Source organism: Osmerus eperlanus, chromosome 17 (assembly GCF_963692335.1).
Source record: "Osmerus eperlanus chromosome 17, fOsmEpe2.1, whole genome shotgun sequence".
Lineage (NCBI taxonomy): Eukaryota > Metazoa > Chordata > Actinopteri > Osmeriformes > Osmeridae > Osmerus > Osmerus eperlanus.
This window is the reverse complement of record NC_085034.1, coordinates 10,414,770-10,435,024: the sequence shown is the minus strand read 5'-3', so window position 1 is coordinate 10,435,024 and position 20,255 is coordinate 10,414,770. Positions and strand designations below refer to the sequence as shown.

General features: G+C 45.1%; 2 protein-coding genes across 2 annotated transcripts in view; one reads left to right on the top strand and one right to left on the bottom strand.

Annotated features, from left to right (window-relative positions):
- The window catches only part of bltp3b (bridge-like lipid transfer protein family member 3B), a 33,394-nt gene extending 13,951 nt beyond the window's left edge, over nt 1-19,443 (bottom strand). The window contains exons 1-7 of the mRNA XM_062482611.1: nt 19,104-19,443; nt 8,326-8,340; nt 6,882-6,920; nt 2,430-2,521; nt 1,928-2,117; nt 1,474-1,614; nt 509-676 (exon numbers count right to left, since the gene is read on the bottom strand). Coding sequence (XP_062338595.1) covers nt 509-676; nt 1,474-1,614; nt 1,928-2,117; nt 2,430-2,521; nt 6,882-6,920; nt 8,326-8,340; nt 19,104-19,139 — 681 coding nt within the window. The 5' untranslated portion in view covers nt 19,140-19,443. The remainder of the gene's footprint in view (nt 1-508; nt 677-1,473; nt 1,615-1,927; nt 2,118-2,429; nt 2,522-6,881; nt 6,921-8,325; nt 8,341-19,103) is intronic.
- Nucleotides 5,790-6,536, top strand: LOC134037975 (complement C1q-like protein 2). The gene has a single exon (XM_062483556.1). The coding sequence runs from the start codon at nt 5,842-5,844 to the stop codon at nt 6,400-6,402; it is 561 nt and encodes a 186-aa protein (XP_062339540.1). The 5' UTR covers nt 5,790-5,841; the 3' UTR covers nt 6,403-6,536.
- Nucleotides 19,444-20,255: the final 812 nt, after the last annotated feature.

Genomic DNA, 20,255 nt, shown 5'->3' with positions numbered 1-20,255 from the left:
ACGAACGCTGTGAAATAGATGCTTCCAGAAGGTCCTGGTCATGAGGACAGGTCTGGGTGGTGTGAAGTCGACTGCCTGACTCCTAGCTGGGAGTCAGTGAGCACCCACTGCCCTGCTAGGAGGTCTGAGCAACTGCTACTCTGACCAGTAGGTGGCACCAGGTACCATGTCAAGAACTGAAGGAGGGGGGGACGAGGACAAACTGACCAACCACAGAGTAAGTCACTTGATAGGGAGGGGAGGGGGGAAAGTAGAGTGAAATAGAGAGAGTGAGAGAGAGCACTAATAGAGCTGTGTTGACTGGCGGAGGGGGAGGGAGGTAAAGAAAAAGGGAGAGAAAGAGTTGGAAATAAAGGCAGAGAAAAGAGTGAGAGAGAGAGAAAGAAAAGAGAAAGAAAGACGCTCAGTCAGAAAGAGAGAGCACGACTGACTGTCAGTATACTGGACCATGGCGTGAGCCGTGCATGTGTGTATATGTATGTGTGGGTGTGTGTGTGTGTGTGTATACCTGGTCCTCGGTGGACATGCTCTTCCTCTGCTGGGCGGAGCGCTCCATGGCTTCGCTGAGGGACTTGGCGTACTGCACCATGGCTTTGAGCTGGGAGTCAGTCAGCACCCACAGCAGGTCGTCCAGGATCAGGACCAGCTTGGACGCCACCACGTTACAGTCCTTCATCTGCTCCCACACACACACACACACATGCATGCATACACACAAGCACGCAGGCGCACACACACACACGCGCACACGCAAGCACATACACACGCGCACACACACATATAGATGCACACACACAGTGTTAAGTCACCTTTCTGGTAATGCACACAGACCGCGCACACACACACACAATGTTACAAATGATAGGCCTTTACACAATGACACACGCACACAAACACACGCGTTGTCGGGAAACTCATCTGCATATAAACAAACATGTTTTAAGTCAATTGGGGGGCAGCATAATGGTGTTAGCTCTAGTTAATCTCTGATTATTCTGATGAGAAGTGAGTGTGTGTGTCCGTGTTGAATGGCCATATTCAGATTCATAGTACCCTTTGTACGTATTCACACCCACATGCAAGCAGACCCGTGCACGCACATCTGACACACGTACACACACACACACAGTAATCCTTTGTTCCAACACACACTCCTCAAGGCCTGCTGGTGTGTGTATGGTAGATACTAATCATTGTTTACAAAAGCCATCTTTCCAAGCTGTTGGCCCACACACATTCAGCGTGTTTCGTGTGGGTGTTTGGTGTGTGTGTGCATGTGCACGTGTATTTGGTGTGTGCATGGTGTGTGTGTGTGTGTATATGTGTTTGGTGTGTGCTGGGTGTGTTTGTATATGTGTTTGGTGTGTGTGTGCACGTGTGCTGTGTGTGTATATGTGTTTGGTGTGTGCGTGTGTGTGCATGTGTGCTGTGTGTGGTGTGTGTATATGTGTTTGGTGTGTGCGTGCGTCTCACCCGTCTCTTCAGAGTGACCCTGATCTTGGACTGGTTGGTGATGAGGCGTATGGGGGCGCTGAGCACCTCGTGCTCGCCGCTCTGGATGGCGTCCGCCTCTATGCGGATCATCTGCCAGCTGATCTCCTTGAAGGTCAGGATCTGGCGGGCACACGCAAACACTCAAGGCATCAGTCACGACAAGCTGTGACTGCCCTTCTCCGGTCTGTGTGTGGACATTTACATTTCTTGTATTCGGTTGCCCACCACCCTGCGGGTGAAGCTCAAGCTACACGTGTGTGTGTGTGTGTGTGTGTGTGTGTGTGCGTGCATGTGTAAATGTGAGTGCGTTTGTGTACCTCTCCTCTCTGGGGGTCCTGGATGCGGGTGAACCTCAAGCTAAAAGTGTGTGTGAGTTTTTGCTTGCATGTGAGAGTGTGTGTGTTTGCGTGCGTGCGTAAGTGAGTGACTATACCTCTCCTCTCTGGGGGTCCTGGATGCGGGTGAACTTCAGGTCGCTGGCGCTCCAGCTGGTGTTGACGCTGTAGACCTGTAGCTGGGAGAGCTCGAAGGAGGCGTTGAAGGCCTTGGCGCTGATCCGGATCACGATGGAGTTTATAGACAGGGACATCCCCTCCACCACCTTCTCAGCAAAGCCATACTCACTGAGATGGGGAGAGGGAGAGTGGGGGTTTAGGAGGGGGAGAGAGATTAGAGTGGGGGTTTGGGAGGGAGGAGACGGAGAGTAGAGTGGGGGTTTGGGGGGGGGGGAGTGAGTGGGTGGTGGATGGGTGGGTGGGTGGAGGGGGGTGGTAGAGAGAGGAGAGAAAGTAGAAGGAGAGAACGTGAGATTGGGAGGCAAAAATCCCAGTTATTAACGAATCAGGGCCATTAACAAACAAGCGGGTGTTTGCTCTGACAGATAAGGTCCGCTCTGAACCACCACTCTGCTTCTGGTTGGGAGAGTCAGCACCCACCTTTGCCCCGAGGCCGTTGCTATTGGAGATGGGCCGTTGGGGGGACGGGGCTCGTCGCAGGTACTCATCTCCATCACCACCTTGTCCAGAGTCTGAGAAACAGACCCATGACGGGAATAAAACACATTTCACTAACACGCTGCAGTTTTCCAGGTCTCTGCTGCATGTCATCGACTTATTGCTAACATGCTAACAAACACTCACACAAAATCATATGAGTCGATTTTTTGTGTTAATCCTACTGGATACTGTTCTTCCATACAGATCTGCTGAGGCTTAGTAAGACTTGAGGACAGGATGCTTTTGGGAAAAGGATGATCCTTCTTTTAGTACATTTGAACATTTAGCTTTCAGTAAATTATTTATTTTGCAATTTGTAACTGGTACAAGTACAGGGACATTGGAATTCTTGGTCCTGTTTTTATGAACAATTTCACGTGAGCGAGTAACTTGAAAGGTGTTCATCCATGCCCAGGGGATTGATGCTCCTTTGAAAAACTCCACCGCAGTGTCAACACCCTCAATCAGTTTTCTTCAAATCTGCTTACAACAGCAAACTCGAGAAAGAAGAATGGGTGCAGCTGAATGAAAAGCAAAACTGCAATAAATCTTTGTTTTTCCTGTAAGCAATTTAATCTATCTTTTGCGATTCAACCCAGGGGCATTGTTAGACATAAAACTACTGGGGCACAGGCCCCTATTCATATCCCTTTTTTTCTTCCAAGCTTGCTGTGCACAATGCACTACTCAGCTATAGAAACTCCCCTTGCTTAACCCACTATTCAACAGTTCAGGGACGCAAGTTTGATATCAGCTTTCAGTGTTTCAGGCTAATAGAAAGCAATTTGTGGTGGCGGGGGGGGGGGTCATTTCATTTGGCTGGAACAATGTGCGTTCGACTTCATGCAGCGCCGGCGTCGCCTGCAGCCGCCTGCAGCCGCCTTGAAAGCTTCGGATAAACTCCAACAGCCGCCTCTGCACTGACCATTTCACGGCGGACAGTTTTAACATGGACCAGAGACAGACAGGGTTCACCAACACACGGCTTCTCTTGCAGCGCGGAGCCGTACCGAGCATCGCCCCCCCAGCCGTTCATCCTCCGGTCGCACCTGGACCATCCACCGCCGCCAGCAGTTCATCACTCAGTTCTGTGTGCTTGTTATAATTATACTAGATAACTTTTCCAGAGGTATCTCAGCTATAATTAGTGCAAACCGCTAACTTGATATTAGGCTACTCGGTGTAGAATGATGGTATTTTGGTGAAATGGTAGCTAATGTGTGAGAAGTAGCCTAGTTGGAGAGCTCACTTAGAGCTCACTGTCTGCTGTCTCTGGTGTCCATTTTTACTTTAACAGCTCAGGGGAACATTTCATTTATATGCATCTGTATGTTTCACTCATTGAACAAATAAATTCTAATTCTATACGGTTTTGTTCGGCTTGACATAGCGTCCATTATCTGGGTCGGAGGTAGGCACTAGGCAGCGAGGGGCGGAGCTTCAGCTCCTTCAGGCGACACGCCCCCCCCCCCAGTCTCAAGAACAGAAGACTGCTGATTTTTTTCACGATTTCAAAGCCTAATTTAACATACTTGTCTGTGTTATTTTTTCATTCGAATTTGGATAGGTAGTTAATAACACATTATTCTGTGGTGTGGCGAACTTAAAACTCATTTCCAGGTCCACTTTACAGGATCTTTAACTTCCTTGAAGGCGGGTACTCTGTTGAAGTTTAAAACTATTGGATCTGCCCAGAGCCACTCTGGATCTGCCATAACCAATCGCTAGCATTCGCCTTAAGGCCGATTTATACTTCTCCGTTTTTACGGAGACGGACACAGGGAACGCCCTCTCCGACGAGGAATTCCCTCTCCGTGCCCTCTCCGAGCCCCTCGGAGAGCTCTACGTGCACCTCCTGATTTTCCTGACTATCCGTCTGTCCGTCCGTCATTTTACGGATACCCCTTGGCTGTGATTGGTCCGTATTAAGAACCGCTTGCGTCAGGGGCGGGGTTGCCGTGATAAACAGAACAAACATAATCCTTTGACCGCCATTGCTTTAAGTTTTTACAATTCATATTTCAGCTAAACAGTACATGTAAATCAGCATCTGAATTAAAATGTGACGAGAATTGGGCAGTGTAGTTGCTGAAAATGTGCGTATTTTATTGATGAAACGGCTAATTTGTAAATTTGCTCCGACTTCTCGATAACCTAGGTAAATAAACACTCGACGACGACGACGACTTACAAAAAACCGTTGCGCTAACCCTAACTCCACATTTCAGAGAAGACTGCTGATTTTTTCACGATTTCAAAGCCTAATTTAACATACGTGTCGGTGTTATTTTTTCATTCGAATTTGGATGGGTAGTTAATAACACATTATTCTGTGGTGTGGCGAACTTAAAACTCATTTCCAGGTCCACTTTACAGGATCTTTATACTTTCCGTTTTTACGGAGACGGACACAGGGAACGCCCTCTCCGACGAGGAATTCCCTCTCCGTGCCCTCCGTTCCCTCTCCGTGCTCCGTTTGTCCACATTTCAGTGTGACAAAGTTTTAGCGCTTTGCACATGCTTTCAGGAACTAATTTCACACGTATATAATGTACTTAGAAGCAAAACATGGAATTTACTTTACAGGATCTTTAACGCTAGTCAATGGAGCAGTCCCAGACTCTCTGTACAAATGAAATGTACGAGAGTCTGGTTAGGACCAGGCTAGTCGGAACCCCGCCACACATAAAATAACAAATTTCAGTGCACTGGTTCGTGCAAGTTCTAATGCGAAAACAATTAAATTCGCAACCATGCAGTTTGTCAGCAATAAAGTAAGCAAACAGCGCTTGATAGGCCATAACTGACGTCAACGCAGCAAACCACGAGAAGCAGTAATGTCCGACTTTACGGAGCCGCGAGGGCCGAAATATAATAACTCCTCCCCGACTGCAAGCGGCAACTCTCGCTGGTCGTTTCATGCAGCCGCAGCCGATGTCAAACGCACCTGATAGGTGTGGTCGAGTTTATGCAGCACCGGTGGCGAAACAGCCAAAAGAAATGCTTTCTAATCTGCGGGAAACACTAAAAGCTGATATCAAACGTCCCTGAACTGTTGTATAGTGGGTTTTATGATTTATGTTATCTAGATGAACTAAATTTCCACACAATACAATGTTACAGACAAAAGATATGACTCACTACCGGGCGTGTGAAGACAGCATAAAATGTCAGGACAACAGGAAAATAATACAAAAACTGCCAAAGGTCTTCTGAAGAAGAGTCTAGAAAAATGATGGTAAGTGTAGTACTGGTGCTGTTGTCTCTGTGCTGTGGCCTCTGCACAGGTTTCCCAGGTGAAGAAGTGAACCAAGGGCCTGGAGCGATCTGTCCCTGTCAGCCTGAAGCCTGCATGGTCCTCAGCGAACACGGAGCCATGAAGGAGAGACTGGGATCCGTGGAAGCCAAGCTACTAACAATGGTGAGCCAGGTCGAAGAGTTGGGCCGCGTCAACCAAGCTCAGGAGCAGCAGCTGACAGCATTGAAGGAAGTTCTGGAACGGTCCAGAGTAGCGTTCTCCGCCGCCCTCAGAACATTCGTCCATGGGAACACGGGCCCATTTGAGCAGGACAGCATCATGAAGTACGAGATGGTCTTCTCCAACTCGGGTAACTGCTACAACCCTGCCACAGGCTCGTTCACAGCCATGGTGAGAGGGATGTACTACTTGCGCTACACCATGTACAACAACAATATCGGGAACTCAAACTCAATTTTGTCTTTAATGAAGAACAACAAGCTGTTGGTGTCTACTTGGGACACGGCTCAGCAGCACGACAGCGCTAGCAACGCAGTCGTGGTGCAGCTGGAAGTCGGGGACAGTGTTTATGTCAAGCTTTGGGCGAGAAGGATAGTCTATGATGATGGCAACCATTATAACACCTTCAGCGGGTTCCTTTTGTTCACCTTGTAATGAGGCACATTCAAAAGAGTAACTGACTCGGCTAAAATTGTATCTCTAGTATCACTCGCATGTTTGCCCTAGTAAAGTTAGGCCTTAAGTAGAGTATCGTTAGAGCCTTGTTTTGATGATTAAAATCGTGAAATGGCACAACTGTTTTCGTCACTGAATGTTAGCTTAGATTATCTATTGCTCACAGGCTTTCACTGATCAAAACTGAATCACCTCTTTGTATTATGCTGTATGTACTCCCAGATTCTTTTGTAAAGACTTTTAACTCCATCTAGTCCTAGTCTTATTTAGCAGCATGTACCCATCACATCTTATTCCCAGCCATGGTTTAGCCATAACCTGTAATTTGTGGTAGTTATTTGTGAAGTAGGACAATAGTAGGACAGTAGGACAATCACTTTTAAAGAAGACGCACTGAAGATGCCTTTACGATTTAATCAAGAACTTAGCATTAGAATGGTTTACAAACAAATGCTTACCAGAGAAATGGGGTGAGTCTTCAGCTTGGTCCATGGAATCTGTTCAAAATAAAAAATAATTTGGGTAAGCCATGACTACGTCCATCTCAGACAATCTCAACTGGGCCAAACACAGCCCTGTTATGCCCCAAACCATTGCAACGCAGTCAAACATGAGAACAGGGGAAGTTTTGTTTTCTCTCCAATAAATCTTTATTTTTAAGGTGCTTTTTACATATATAATTATATATAATTGCTTAACAGGGGATTATTATTCCAATGAGTCCAGAGTAAGGTATTCCAATCCAAGTATTACGTAGCCAAACCAAGTGGGCATGCATTAAATCAACTCAGAATAGCGGGTACTCCAAGGGAGCCAGGGTAGAACCTCAGAGGAAATAAACATGTACACTCCCAGCAGGCTAAGCCACTTCATTCACCTCAGCTCCAAAGTCTATTAATCCTGTTCAGAGAGCCTCTTACTCATGTCCATGTCCAATTAAACAGCCCATACTCAAAACCAATGACAGATTTAGGGATGTTTAGTGGGTTTTATTCCCCGCTTCTAGAAGCAAACCGGGAACTTGAACACTGCGATTTGGGGAGCTCATAGAATTAGTAAAGGCTTAATAGTTCTATTCATGGAAAATATTTGACAGGGAGTCCACATGACTATCAACATGGTGCATTAGGATATACACATTAAAATGTAGAAAGAGAGAGTGAGAAAGAGAGATAGAGAGCAGGGGGAGTGGTGGAAGTCAGAGAAGACAGAGTGATGCTTATTAGGGCTGTCAGCATTGGTGAGAATGGACATAAAAGGAGGATGTGGCCAGCGCTGTACGCCTGAGCAACAAGGGCCCACATTCACTTAACATTTCATTTGTTTGGCTACGCTAAATGAACAATCTCTTCAGAGCCCTACCACACACACATCCTTTCACTCTATAGAACAGCCTAGATTGCAGTGTGTTGCAGTGACTCAATGTTGTTGTGCTCTGGAATTGTGTGTGGTGCAATGCTGGTGCAGTTGGTCGTGTGTGTGTGTGTGTGTGTGTGTGAGCCAGATAGGGCTTTGAAGAGAAGGGTGTTTTTGTTCATTTAGCATAGCCTAATGAATCAAATGTTAAGTGACTGTGTGGACTTCAACTTTTTTGTCAACTAGTTTTGATGCAAGACATAGATGCAAGACAGCTGAAATACAAATACAAAAAGCCAACATAGGGTACATCAAACAGGGGAGGCACTGAATGTGCAGACTCAGGCAGAACAGCGGTCCTAAAATGACCTTCCAAAAATGGGATTACATTTGTGAATACACTTTTAAAACGTTGCAAAACTGCTGAATTTCAGGAAATCCGTTACAACAAGAATGTCATCATATCACCAATTTTCAATCAAATGATGCGGGTGTGTCTGTGCACGAGACTGTGTGTGTGTGTGTGTGTATGCCTGCACATGTTACCCGGATGGCGGCCTTGTTGCACTCCACCCTGTTGATGGCAAGCCAAGTGGGCAGGTCCAGCAGGCTCTGCAGGACCTCCTCATCCAGCTCCAGGTTGGTGAGCTGGCCTTCGCCTTTCAGCGTGCTCAGATTGATCTTGTCTGGGGACAGGTTCTTGGCAAACCTGCATGGAGAAGTGGGGGGGGAAGAGAGGGAGAATGGGGGGGGGTAGATAGAGGGGTGACGGAGGAGAGAAAGAGAAAGGGGAGATTTATCTCTTTTTGTTCATTTATGGTCCTGTGGTTCTTGCTGTGAAAGTCACCGGGTGGAGGAGGGAAGGAGAACGGGGGCTGTTGGGGGGTAGATAACCGTTTTGAGGCTGCACAGAGTGAGCCTGAGTAAAAGCCGTTGAGAAATCACCAAAATACAGCACGCACCCACACACCCTGCAGAACAGCTCACCAAGTTATTACAGCGAAAGTGAGGGAGAGAAAAGGGTGGGAAGAGAAAAAATGGAAATTTGTTTAAAAAAAATGTAGGCAGCAGGATAGAGGGGTGAGACAGAAGGAAACATAGAGGCCAGGCCTTGGTCTACTAAATTATATGTTTCTGTTGAATGTTTCTGTTATTGTCGTCTGAGGGAACCATGTAGGACATGAGTGAGGATCCCAACTGGTAGCAGATGTGACATGGCAGGGTGTTTGTGTGTGTGTGTGTCCATGTACTTCTACATTTCAGTGCGATGTTCACCCCAAGTTTTCCCAATTAGTTAATCAACTACAGGAGAGGGGTGTGTGTTTGACTATCTATGAATTTGCATCATGACTTACCGGTAAGGGTGCGTGTGTGTTTGTCTGTGTATACGTGTCCACTCTGTATCTAAGTGTATGTGTCATCACCAAAACTCCAGGTAAAAGATCAGTGTCCATAACCCCTGTTCTTATTTAGTTAATAGTTAGCAGAATAGCCTCTATCTACATACCAGAGGGTTCACTGACACAGTCAGTTTCCAGGTAGTTCACTGCTCACCGGCCCAGCAGACAACGCAGATCCTATACAGTTAGGTCCATAAATATTTGGACATTGACACAATTTTCATCATTTTGGCTCTGTATAGCACCACAATGGATTTGAAATGAAACAATCAAGATGTGCTTTAAGTGCAGACTTTCAGCTTTAATTTCAGGGTATTTACATCCAAATCAGGTGAACGGTGTAGGAATTACAACACATTTTATATGTGGCCCCCCCCTTTTTAAGGGACCAAAAATAATTGGACAAACTAACAATCATAAATCTAATTGTCACTTTTAATACTTGGTTGCAAATCCTTTGCAGTCAATGACAGCCTGAAGTCTGGAACCCATAGACATCACCAGACGCTGGGTTTCGTCCCTGGTGATGCTCTGCCAGGCCTCTACTGCAACTGTCTTCAGTTCCTGCTTGTTCTTGGGGCATTTTCCCTTCAGTTTTGTCTTTAGCAAGTGAAATGCATGCTCAATTGGATTTAGGTCAGGTGATTGACTTGGCCATTGCAGAACATTCCACTTCTTTGCCTTAAAAAACTCTTTGGTTGCTTTCGCAGTATGCTTCGGGTCATTGTCCATCTGCACTGTGAAGCGCCGTCCTATGAGTTCTGAAGCATTTGGCTGAATCTGAGCAGATAATATTGCCAGAAACACTTCAGAATTCATCCTACTGCTTTTGTCAGCAGTCACATCATCGATAAATACAAGGGAACCAGTTCCATTGGCAGCCATACATGCCCACGCCATAACACTACCTCCACCATGCTTCACTGATGAGGTGGTATGCTTTGGATCATGAGCAGTTCCTTCCCTTCTCCATACTCTTCTCTTCCCATCATTCTGGTACAAGTTGATCTTGGTCTCATCTGTCCATAGGATGTTGTTCCAGAACTGTACAGGCTCTTTTAGATGTTTTTTGGCAAACTCTAATCTGGTCTTCCTGTTTTTGAGACTCACCAATGGTTTACATCTTGTGGTGAACCCTCTGTATTTACTCTGGTGAAGTCTTCTCTTAATTTTTGACTTTGACACAGATACGCCTACCTCCTGGAGAGTGTTCTTGATCTGGCCAACTGTTGTGAAGGGGTTTTTATTCACCAGGGAAAGAATTCTTCTGTCATCCACCACAGTTGTTTTCCGTGGTCTTCCGGGTCTTTTGGTGTTGCTGAGCTCACCAGTGCGTTCTTTCTTTTTAAGAATGTACCAAACAGTTGATTGAGCCACACCTAATGTTTTTGCTATCTCTCTGATAGGTTTGTTTTGATTTTTCAGCCTAACGATGGCTTGCTTCACTGATGGTGACAGCTCTTTGGACTTCATATTGAGAGTTGACAGCAACAGATTCCAAACACAAATACCATACTTGAAATGAACTCTAGACCTTTTATCTGCTCCTTGTCAATGAAATAACGAACTCCCATGAGGGAATAACATACACCTGGCCATGGAACAGCTGAGCAGCCAATTGTCCAATTACTTTTGGTCCCTTAAAAAGGGGGGGGGCCACATATAAAATGTATTGTAATTCCTACACCGTTCACCTGATTTGGATGTAAATACCCTGAAATTAAAGCTGAAAGTCTGCACTTAAAGCACATCTTGATTGTTTCATTTCAAATCCATTGTGGTGGTATACAGAGCCAAAATGATGAAAATTGTGTCAATGTCCAAATATTTATGGACCTAACTGTATGTGTTGACGTATTTCGGTTGCACAGGCTTATGCTATATTATTACACAGTGTGTGTGTGTGTGTGTGTGTGTGTGTGTGTGTGTGTGTGTGTGTGTGAGAGTGTGTGTGTGTGTGAGAGAGAGAAGCAGATGGCTATACTCCGGAAAATGCATAATCAATCCATAATACCCAGCCTGCATTTGGCTCCGTCTTGGCAGATGTCCCCTTCCCTTAGGTAAAACTCCTATCTGCTGGGGTGTGATTGCAACCAGTTCCAGGAGTCACCTGCTCTCCCCTCTGAAGCTACCCCCCCCCCCCCCCCCCCCTTAACTCCTGTGGTTTGAAAAGAGACTAAGACACTAAAAACACAGGCGCACACACGCAACCTTTTACACTGCCATGAGGACACCACGGTAATCTCTTTATTTTGCTCATCTGAGATGCAGACACATCCAGTTTCAAAATCAAATCAATGTTCAGGGCTCAACTGGATAGACAGCCCTTAAATAACATCAACGAGCTGAAGAGATGATTCATGCCGCTGCTGCTAACCTGGAGACGACAAGCCCAGGGATGATGACCTGCTAACCTGGAGACGACAAGCCCAGGGATGATGACCTGCTAACCTTGAGACGACAAGCCCAGGGATGATGACCTGCTAACCTTGAGACGACAAGCCCAGGGATGATGACCTGCTAACCTTGAGACGACAAGCCCAGGGATGATGACCTGCTAACCTGGAGACGACAAGCCCAGGGATGATGACCTGCTAACCTGGAGACGACAAGCTCAGGCTTGATGACCTGCTAACCTGGAGACGACAAGCCCAGGGATAATGACCTGCTAACCTGGAGGTGACAAGCCCTGGGATGATGACCTGCTTTGAGTTGTTTTTCAGTAATGGCGGCGGAGAAAAATGCGAGCAAAGCTATTCGGTCCGTTGTGTCAACGCTGCCAAATATCCAGAGCAAGAACAATCTTTTCTGAGTTTTGTTGGTGGCCATGATGTTGTGGCCTTCCTCCCCACGGGGTTCGGGAAATGTTTGATTTTCCAGCTACGGCAGCCAGCTCCGTTACAGTAGTGGTGAAAGAGTTGGCTAAGGCGAACGCTAGCAATTGGTTATGGCAGATCCAGAGTGGCTCTGGGCAGATCCAATAGTTCAAAACTTCAACAGAGTACCAGCCTTCAAGGAAGTCAACGCTTGTCTGGATCCCAGACTATCTGTACAAATTAAATGTATGAGAGTTTGGTTAGGACCAGGCTAGCAAAAATTGCATGTCTCTCTCAGCATCTCTCTTTCTCTCTGTGTGTGTCTCGCTCTGTATGCGTCTGTCTCTCTCTATGCATTTCCTGTGTCTCTCTCCAGCTATCTTTCTCTCTCTCATAGTTAATTATTCAGAGGTGGCAGAAGTCAGAGACTTTCATCCCAGCATGCGGAGCAGAGGGCCAGTGTGAACGTACAAGACAAACACACTTGCACACACACACACACACCCACACCCCGGTATACAGATGCATAAGCACACGCTCACACAGCAGACGTCAGGGTAAATTCTACACTGCGTAAGCAAACACAGTCGGTGAGGCCAAAATGTGGGTTGCGTTGAGAGGCATGTCTTGTAGTCCAGCGCTCAGTTAAATATTCATTATTTCCAAGCTCACGGTCTGATCAAATGTCAACTTCTCCAGATACAGCTCCCCTCTTTCGCTCTCCCTCTCCCCCGTCTGCCTGTCTGTCTGTCTCTCTCCCGTTCCCCCGTCTGTCTGTCTCTCCCTCTTCTCCATCTCTCTGTCTGTCTCTCCCTCTTCTCCATCTCTCTGTCTGTCTGTCTGTGTCCCTCGCTCCGTCCCTCCCTCCCTCTCTTTACCTCTTGTAACTTTGCCATGACAAATAACTTGCCTGGACAAACCCACTCCACTACAATCTGGGATGGTGACCTCATATGGTAGCTGGCAAGTCAGAGACACAGAGAGAGACAGAGAGAGACGGAGAGAGAGAGAGAGAGAGAGAGAGAGAGAGAGAGAGAGAGAGAGAGAGAGAGAGAGAGAGAGAGAGAGAGAGAGAGAGAGAGAGAGAGAGAGAGAGAGAGAGAGAGAGAGAGAGAGAAAGAGACAAAGAGAGACAGAGAGAGAGAGAGACAGAGACAGAGAGAGACAAAGAGAGAGAGAGACAGAGGGAAAGAGAGATAGAGACAGAGACAGAGAGACCTCACCAGAAACAACACAATCTCACTGCTCTGATGTGATCCGCTCTGAAATCCCAGTCAGATACTCACGAGGCAAACAACAAGAGAGTGATCCATGGGGTGAGGGAGTGAGAGAGAGACAGAACGAAATGGAGGAAAACAAAGGAAAAAGTGAAAGAAATACTGAGAATGTTTGCGGGCAGCAGAGAATAGAGAACAGGAACAGGGGCAAGGATACAAAGAGAGGGAGGAGGAATGAAGAGATAGAAAGAGCGAGAGAAAGAAAGAAAGAAGGAAAGAGAGAGAGAAAGAGAAAGCAAAGGCTTTGTGGGAAAAAGAGTGCTAGGAGAGCACTCCAAAGTGGGACAGCAAGAATATGCTTTCTGGAAATACGTTTTTTTTTTTTTTTTTTTCAGCACAAGGAGTAGACAGAGACAGCCAGGACCTTAAAACCCTCCTGACTGTGCCCCGGCAGCAGTTGGAAGGAAGGACACGTATGTCTTAGGTCATAGAGGAGACAAGCTGATGAGTCAGCAATTACAGTGACAGTGTCACATTTAAGCGTAATTTAGTAAACATGAGACTAAAGTATAATAAAGTTGGATAGAAAATATGTTATACAGTAGGTGGAGTCTGGTCACCGACATGTTTTTCAAAGAAGTTGACTTTATGGTGGAGTGGCATTTTCACTATAAGACAAAGTTACAAAAATCAGCAAAATAATTTGATGCCCAAATTAGTCTACCTATTTAGACAACCCCTTTAGTCAAGAAGTCCCAAATTAGATATAGTTAGAACATCAAAACATAGAAAATTATTACATTAACGGTCACTGGAATTCTGGCTGGATAGATACATTGATTACGGTAGAAGGTGCTTCTAATAGGACATGAGTGAGTTTGTGATCAAATATCATCAAGCAGGTTAGGGAACTCAAGTGAAGCTCATTCGTTTACATCCAGGGATTGAGGAAGCAGGATTGAGGGAAGCCAGTGGCTCTCAATTAGATGACTGGGCTACAGTGTTAAATATGCCAGGGGAATGCTCTAGAATAATCGAGTCGAATCAAAATTACTAACCACTTTCTTACACACATTTCATAATCTAGAGACTATTGTCCTACTTGAAACATGCAGGAAAATCTTGTTCGTTCAACATGGAAAATCTACACAATTTAAAATTAGAACAATTAAACTAACACACAAATGAAACACCTGCAATACAAACGTGTGGGCCAACCAGAGACCCTAACATGACTCACAAACAAATGCAGACACACCTGCATTCTCTTTGACAAGGGCTCCCTAAATCCATACCTAAATGAATAAGCCTGGTCACTGATTAAATACGCCTGTCTGGAGTTGACAACACACAGTGCTAGCATACACACAGGCAGTAAACAAGCCTTGCTGCTCGACACCATCTCAAATTAAACAAGTCCAAAAGAATCCCCTCGCTTCCATGACAAATGCATGTCACACACAAACACTCAATACAAGACACACACACACACATTCTTTTATCCTGCAACAAATAGCCGACCTGTCTAAGTAAAATGGGCTTGTGTTGGCACAGTGTGCCCAAGGGCAATGGAATATTTATGCCTCTGTGGGGATAGCGAAAAGGTTAGGCAAAGAAGGGGGATACAGGGCGCCAATTACACAAGTAGAGGACACCGAGACCTGGAAAAAGACCACAGACCAATGTCACAATACGCACACAAAAGTGTGTGTTCTCATCCTCACAGGAAACACAGACACACACCATCCAAATAAATACACCACATTGTGCTCCTTTAAATGTTCCCAGAAGCATCCTTTGACTAGACTATGAAACGGTATCACTGGTACTGTACATCCTGAGAGGCAACACCAGGAGTCGATATTAAAACCGTAATCCCAGTCAAATTATCACACGAGCAGATGTTGACCACTACATCCATGAACACTTCAGCGATCACTCAGGGTCTCCCCGAGCGTCCTTGTCTTATCTCAGTACGGATCCAGGAGGCCGTCTGGAAAGTCTTAAAGCCCTGTGTCCCCTTGCTGACCCCCCCCCACCCCCCACTCTCTTCTTTTAAGACGTAGGGAATCACACTGAGACCACGATCAAACTTGGTTTATCCAGTCTGTCTAGAGAACAACCAGACTCAGTAGTGCAGGGGTCGGCAAGTAAGTTTGGGCGCATTTTTTTCTAAGCCATTAGATGGTGGGCCAGAACATAATCTAAGGTTAATTTAAGAAATTGATTGATAAAATAAATGCCACTGGTAATTGCGACAGACTGTTACTGTGTGTCTTGTTGTGCCTGCTTAGGAAACTGCTGAATTGCTTGCATGCTGGTGGTACGCTATTACATGGGTAGAGTGAAGTTAGCTAGATGCTACACACTACCTTTAAACTAGATAGGAAGAGTAAAATGTTACGATAAAAAAAGTCTAAAGAGGAAATACGTTTCCAGTAAAAATAGAGCATACAAAGAAGAATGGAAAGACAACTATGTGTTCATCCTACCTGGTTTCATTCCTGCAATGCCTGTGTGTTAGGGTGTACAGTCGTGGCCATAAGTTTTGGCAATGACAAATGTGTTTTGCAAAGTTTGCTGGTTCAGTATTTGAGGAAAATGTTTTCACGTTTCTATAGAATACTGGAATAACAATATGGCACATTTAATATTTTTTACAGCTTTTTGGGGGCGAAAATGTTAAATACATGCAAATAGTCCCCTCTTTTACAGCAGTCAATCTGCTCTTAAAATCCAATCAGAATGATATGAAAGTGATTTCACCTGGCTAGAACTAGTTCACACTTTCCCCTGTGCCGATGATATGACTTACTGAAATTATATTAGCAGTCATTTTATGCCAAGACCCAGCAAGCTTTGCAAAAACAAAATGTATGTCGCTCCCAATGCTTTTGGCCACGGCTGTAGGTTTGATTTCATCTTTGATAGAGACAATAGTTAATTCCAAGTCAACACTTTGCAATTTTTGGTAGGGAAAGTTTGTGTGTTTCCGTGGCTTTGGTATGTATATGTAACTAGCATCCCGACAAATTCTACGCCCTTGTCGGATTGGACCAATTGGATTATCAAAATAATTTGTCATTATTGCTGGGGGGACAGTTTTGGGTCGCTTGTTGCCAAATGCTGCAAAAGTGGATACTTGTCTTCCACACAGTGCTAACTCTGAAGGCTGACACTGGTCCTCCTCCACCCAGATCAGTTTAACCCAAAATAGGAAAAGTAGGGTACTTCTCAAGCACAGGACACTGAGCACTATCTTAAATGTCCAAAGACATCTTGTGCGGTGTGGCTGTTAAATGTTTGGAGGGTGATCAAACAATGGCTTTAGACTGTCTGAGAGCTTGAAAACAACTACTAGAGAAGCAGACTTTAGGAGCTTTCACAAGAGAGGTAGCTAACGCTAAACACAGGGGAAGTACATAATGAGCTGTATGTGTTTGTGTGTGTTTTTTTGTTGTTGCAAAAGGCCAGGGAAGCTGATTCAATCTCTACTTCAGTGGCGGCTGCTGGTCTTTCAAACAGGGGAAGCTCATTTTCGGCCTACATCATATACATTTTCAGTTCACTGGCTAGTTCACTGGATAGTTCACATCTCGTCTTCGATATGAACGTGTTCTAACGCATTTAAAATGTTAACACAATAGTAAATATTTGACCATGAATTTTTTGAAATGTTAGGGGAAGCTGAGCTTCCCTTGCAGTCTTAAAGAAATCGCCACTGCTCTACTTCCCTAAGTGGGTCGCCTATTTGAGTCAGGGGAGGGTTTGACAACAGCCTACTTGATGTGTGTTTGTGTGTGTGGTGTGTTTATAAGTGTGGTTGTGTTATGTATCGAACAAAAGTCTGTGTGTGTTTGTGTGTGTGTAACCAGACACTGCCGTGTCTGCCATGGTACTGGGTTCTGTCGATACCCGAGCCTGTAGGTAATAGGGAGAGTCAACGCCTTATCAACTCACCCCTAGGGGCCACCTGAGACTGGCATCATACACAAACACTGCTGCTGAAAACACCTCCAGCTGCCACACACACACACACACACACACATCAACGACTGGATTTTTTTATAGTATCAAGAGAATGGGATACACTACCTTAAGGATTGTGTGTGTGTGTGTGTGTGTGTGTGTTTACAGTACTCAGAATGTGTTGACACACACAACATGGCACCAAAGGCAAGCCGTCTTTAGGCAAGAACACATTAACTACTACCTCCAAGGTAATACTATAAAACTCTTCCACCATAACAAGCTGCAACTTTCAGTTAGGCTAAGTAAAGTAGATCAGTCTATTCTGTTGACTGCAGTCTTTATTCTGTTCTACTCCATATCTATCTGGACACCTTTGTGACGTTGCTCCTACAGAATGCCTACCTCAGGCATTGGACGTTGCCATGACTTCATTATACTGAGTAGTTAAGGGCTGGGCTTCCGCCAATAGCTTGACCAATCACAACAGGACAGTTGAGGTCACGTTACAGCCCTGGGGACTGAGTGATGACATCATTTCCTTCGAATGAGTCTCTGATGCTAATTGTGGGCTTGCATACTCGCAAGTCTGTGCAAACAAACATACACACACACACACACACACACACAATTTAGAGACGTTCACACACTTTTGCTGTAGGACAAATGCAACCCTTGGGCTAGGTGCTGTGGACAATACAAAATGTGGCTTTGGTATTGTTTATGAACATGAAAATAAATCATCCATAGCCAATAGGTTTTCAACAATAGCCTTTTATAATGGGGCTTGTAATACTTGAAAAGGCTATGATAGACAGACAGACCCTAATGAAGTATGAACCAGTTAAACTGCACAGAAGGTACTACCAAAAGGTGTATCCCTGTAGTTCATTCTTAGCTGGGCTAGGAAGTGGAGTGCAACCTGTATTATGAGGTAGGATGTTGAAACAATGGCATTGGCCTGTCACGCTTGGTCAAGTATCTTTCAAAGTATAAGGTATAAATAGGTTAGTCTTCACTGATCAGTTTAAAGGGACCACGGCACCTGTGAAGGGTAAGAACTGTTGCTCTGAAGTTATCACTTAGAATAGGAAGTATGAAAAAGTATTCTAATGAAGGTCCCTTGGGCGCAGAATGGAACAATAAATAATGCAAGTGGGTTGAAAGGCTGGTAGCTCGGCTGCAACCTGTAATCCTTGTCCTGTAGCCTAAAATATTTAGAAACTAGACAAAATTAACCAAGTCAGTGACACTTGTGTGTAAACTATTAAGCTAGGAGACAAGTAAGTCACATTTGGACCTTGGCTGGTGTCGCAGGTGCCCGATATAGGTGTGGAAGATGCAGCGGATAACGGAATAAGCCAGTCTGTGTGCCCTATGTTACTTGCTCAGGCTATAGTTAGCTTTTCAGTCGTGACTACAGTATGACATGACCGAGATTTGATGTAGAGCAAACATTGCTCGCTTGCAGAACGGCGCTGTACAGTCAGTGTCATCCTGTAAGGCTAGACAGATCCAAGTTAGTGGTTTCAATGCGATGTGGCCGTGTCGATTTAGGTTTAGGTTGCCGAATGGGTTCGCTCAGTGACCTGTTAGCCATTTATACAATTATTAGCCAGATAACGTGTTGTCTACATACACAGTGTTGTTAGCGAGCTAGGTGAGCTGAGAGGATCCTGCTTGTTAGGGTTAGCATGTTGGTAAACTAGACTAGACAGTAGAGGTGACTGATACTGACTGTTTCGCAATAAACCTCACGATAGCTAGCTAGAGCTAACCGTGCTAGCTAGCCAGCAACATGAGCCAGCTAGCTAGCTAGCTAAATACCAAGCTGCTAACATTATCTGGGCTGTCAGATGGCACCTCAAGGGGATTTGCCCTTTGTTTCTCCGCCACATATCGATTGAGACTGACCTGGAGAGGTGCTTCAGGATCTGTTTCTTGATTAGTCCAGCCATGACCGTATTAATGATTCAGCTTTCTACTCCAAGGGATGCGGTAAAAAAAAATTACTTCAGTGACAGTTTTTCGGGGTGCATCTTTAGTGGTCAAAGGCAACCAGTCCTCGCGTCCTTCCCACGGAAATTAGGAAGGTTAAAACATGTGTATTACAAACAATCGAGAGAAATCTAGCTTGCTAAACTAGCATTCCAGAGAGCGGGTATAAGCCATTATATCCACTTAGCTAGCTGACAAGCTAGCCCCCAAGTCCATCTTCTCCAGCAATACCTGTCCTGAGGCGGGCGGTGTGTGTTGTGCTTGCCCCTGTCACAGCTTCTAGAGGGCGGGGCAACAATGACAGCGAGTTTGCAGGCGGGCTAGGGATGACGGTCATTACAGGGGGGTGTGGGGGTGGGGGGGGGGGGGGGGGGCATGAAGATTGTAGCTAAATACTGTTTTATTACAAATACATAACTAATAATCTAGACCCTTCTATTTGAATAGGTACCCAGCTTTCCAGAGAGATATGGCTCGAATGGCTATGAATGTCTGTTGTCCAATTATGTTATTAAACTATGTAAATGAAGAAAAAATATCATTTTCTCAAGTAGTGCAAAAAATAGTATAATGTAATCATACGTGGCTCTATTTAGCATTACGCTGCTTCTTGGGGCAAACTTATTTATGGCCATAGAGTGGTCGATCAGTCCTTTTTTGACCTCTAGTGGATAATCACCATATTACAATGCAATCAATGCAATAACTCAAATTAAGACCCTAACGTTAAATAGCAGGACATCCAGTAGACAACACACTTTTCCTTAATTTAAAAAAACATCTGCAAACAAACTGCAATGTTGCAGCTGCGAATAATTAGCATGTTAAATATTTAAAATATGCAGGTAGCCCTAGGGCGTTTTGTAAATGTGTTTTTATGACGAGCTATAGGCCTATTCAGTGTTATGGTCATGACATTGAGGTATGAGTTGGTAAAGAATCCTACTAAACATAGCTCATTTAAGAGGACTGGACACTGAGTACACTGTATGGAAACCGCTGCCACGTATGAAGGGGAGGAGCAAGCCAGAGCTAACCCCCTCTCCTTCCCTAACCCTGAAACTTTGATTTAACCG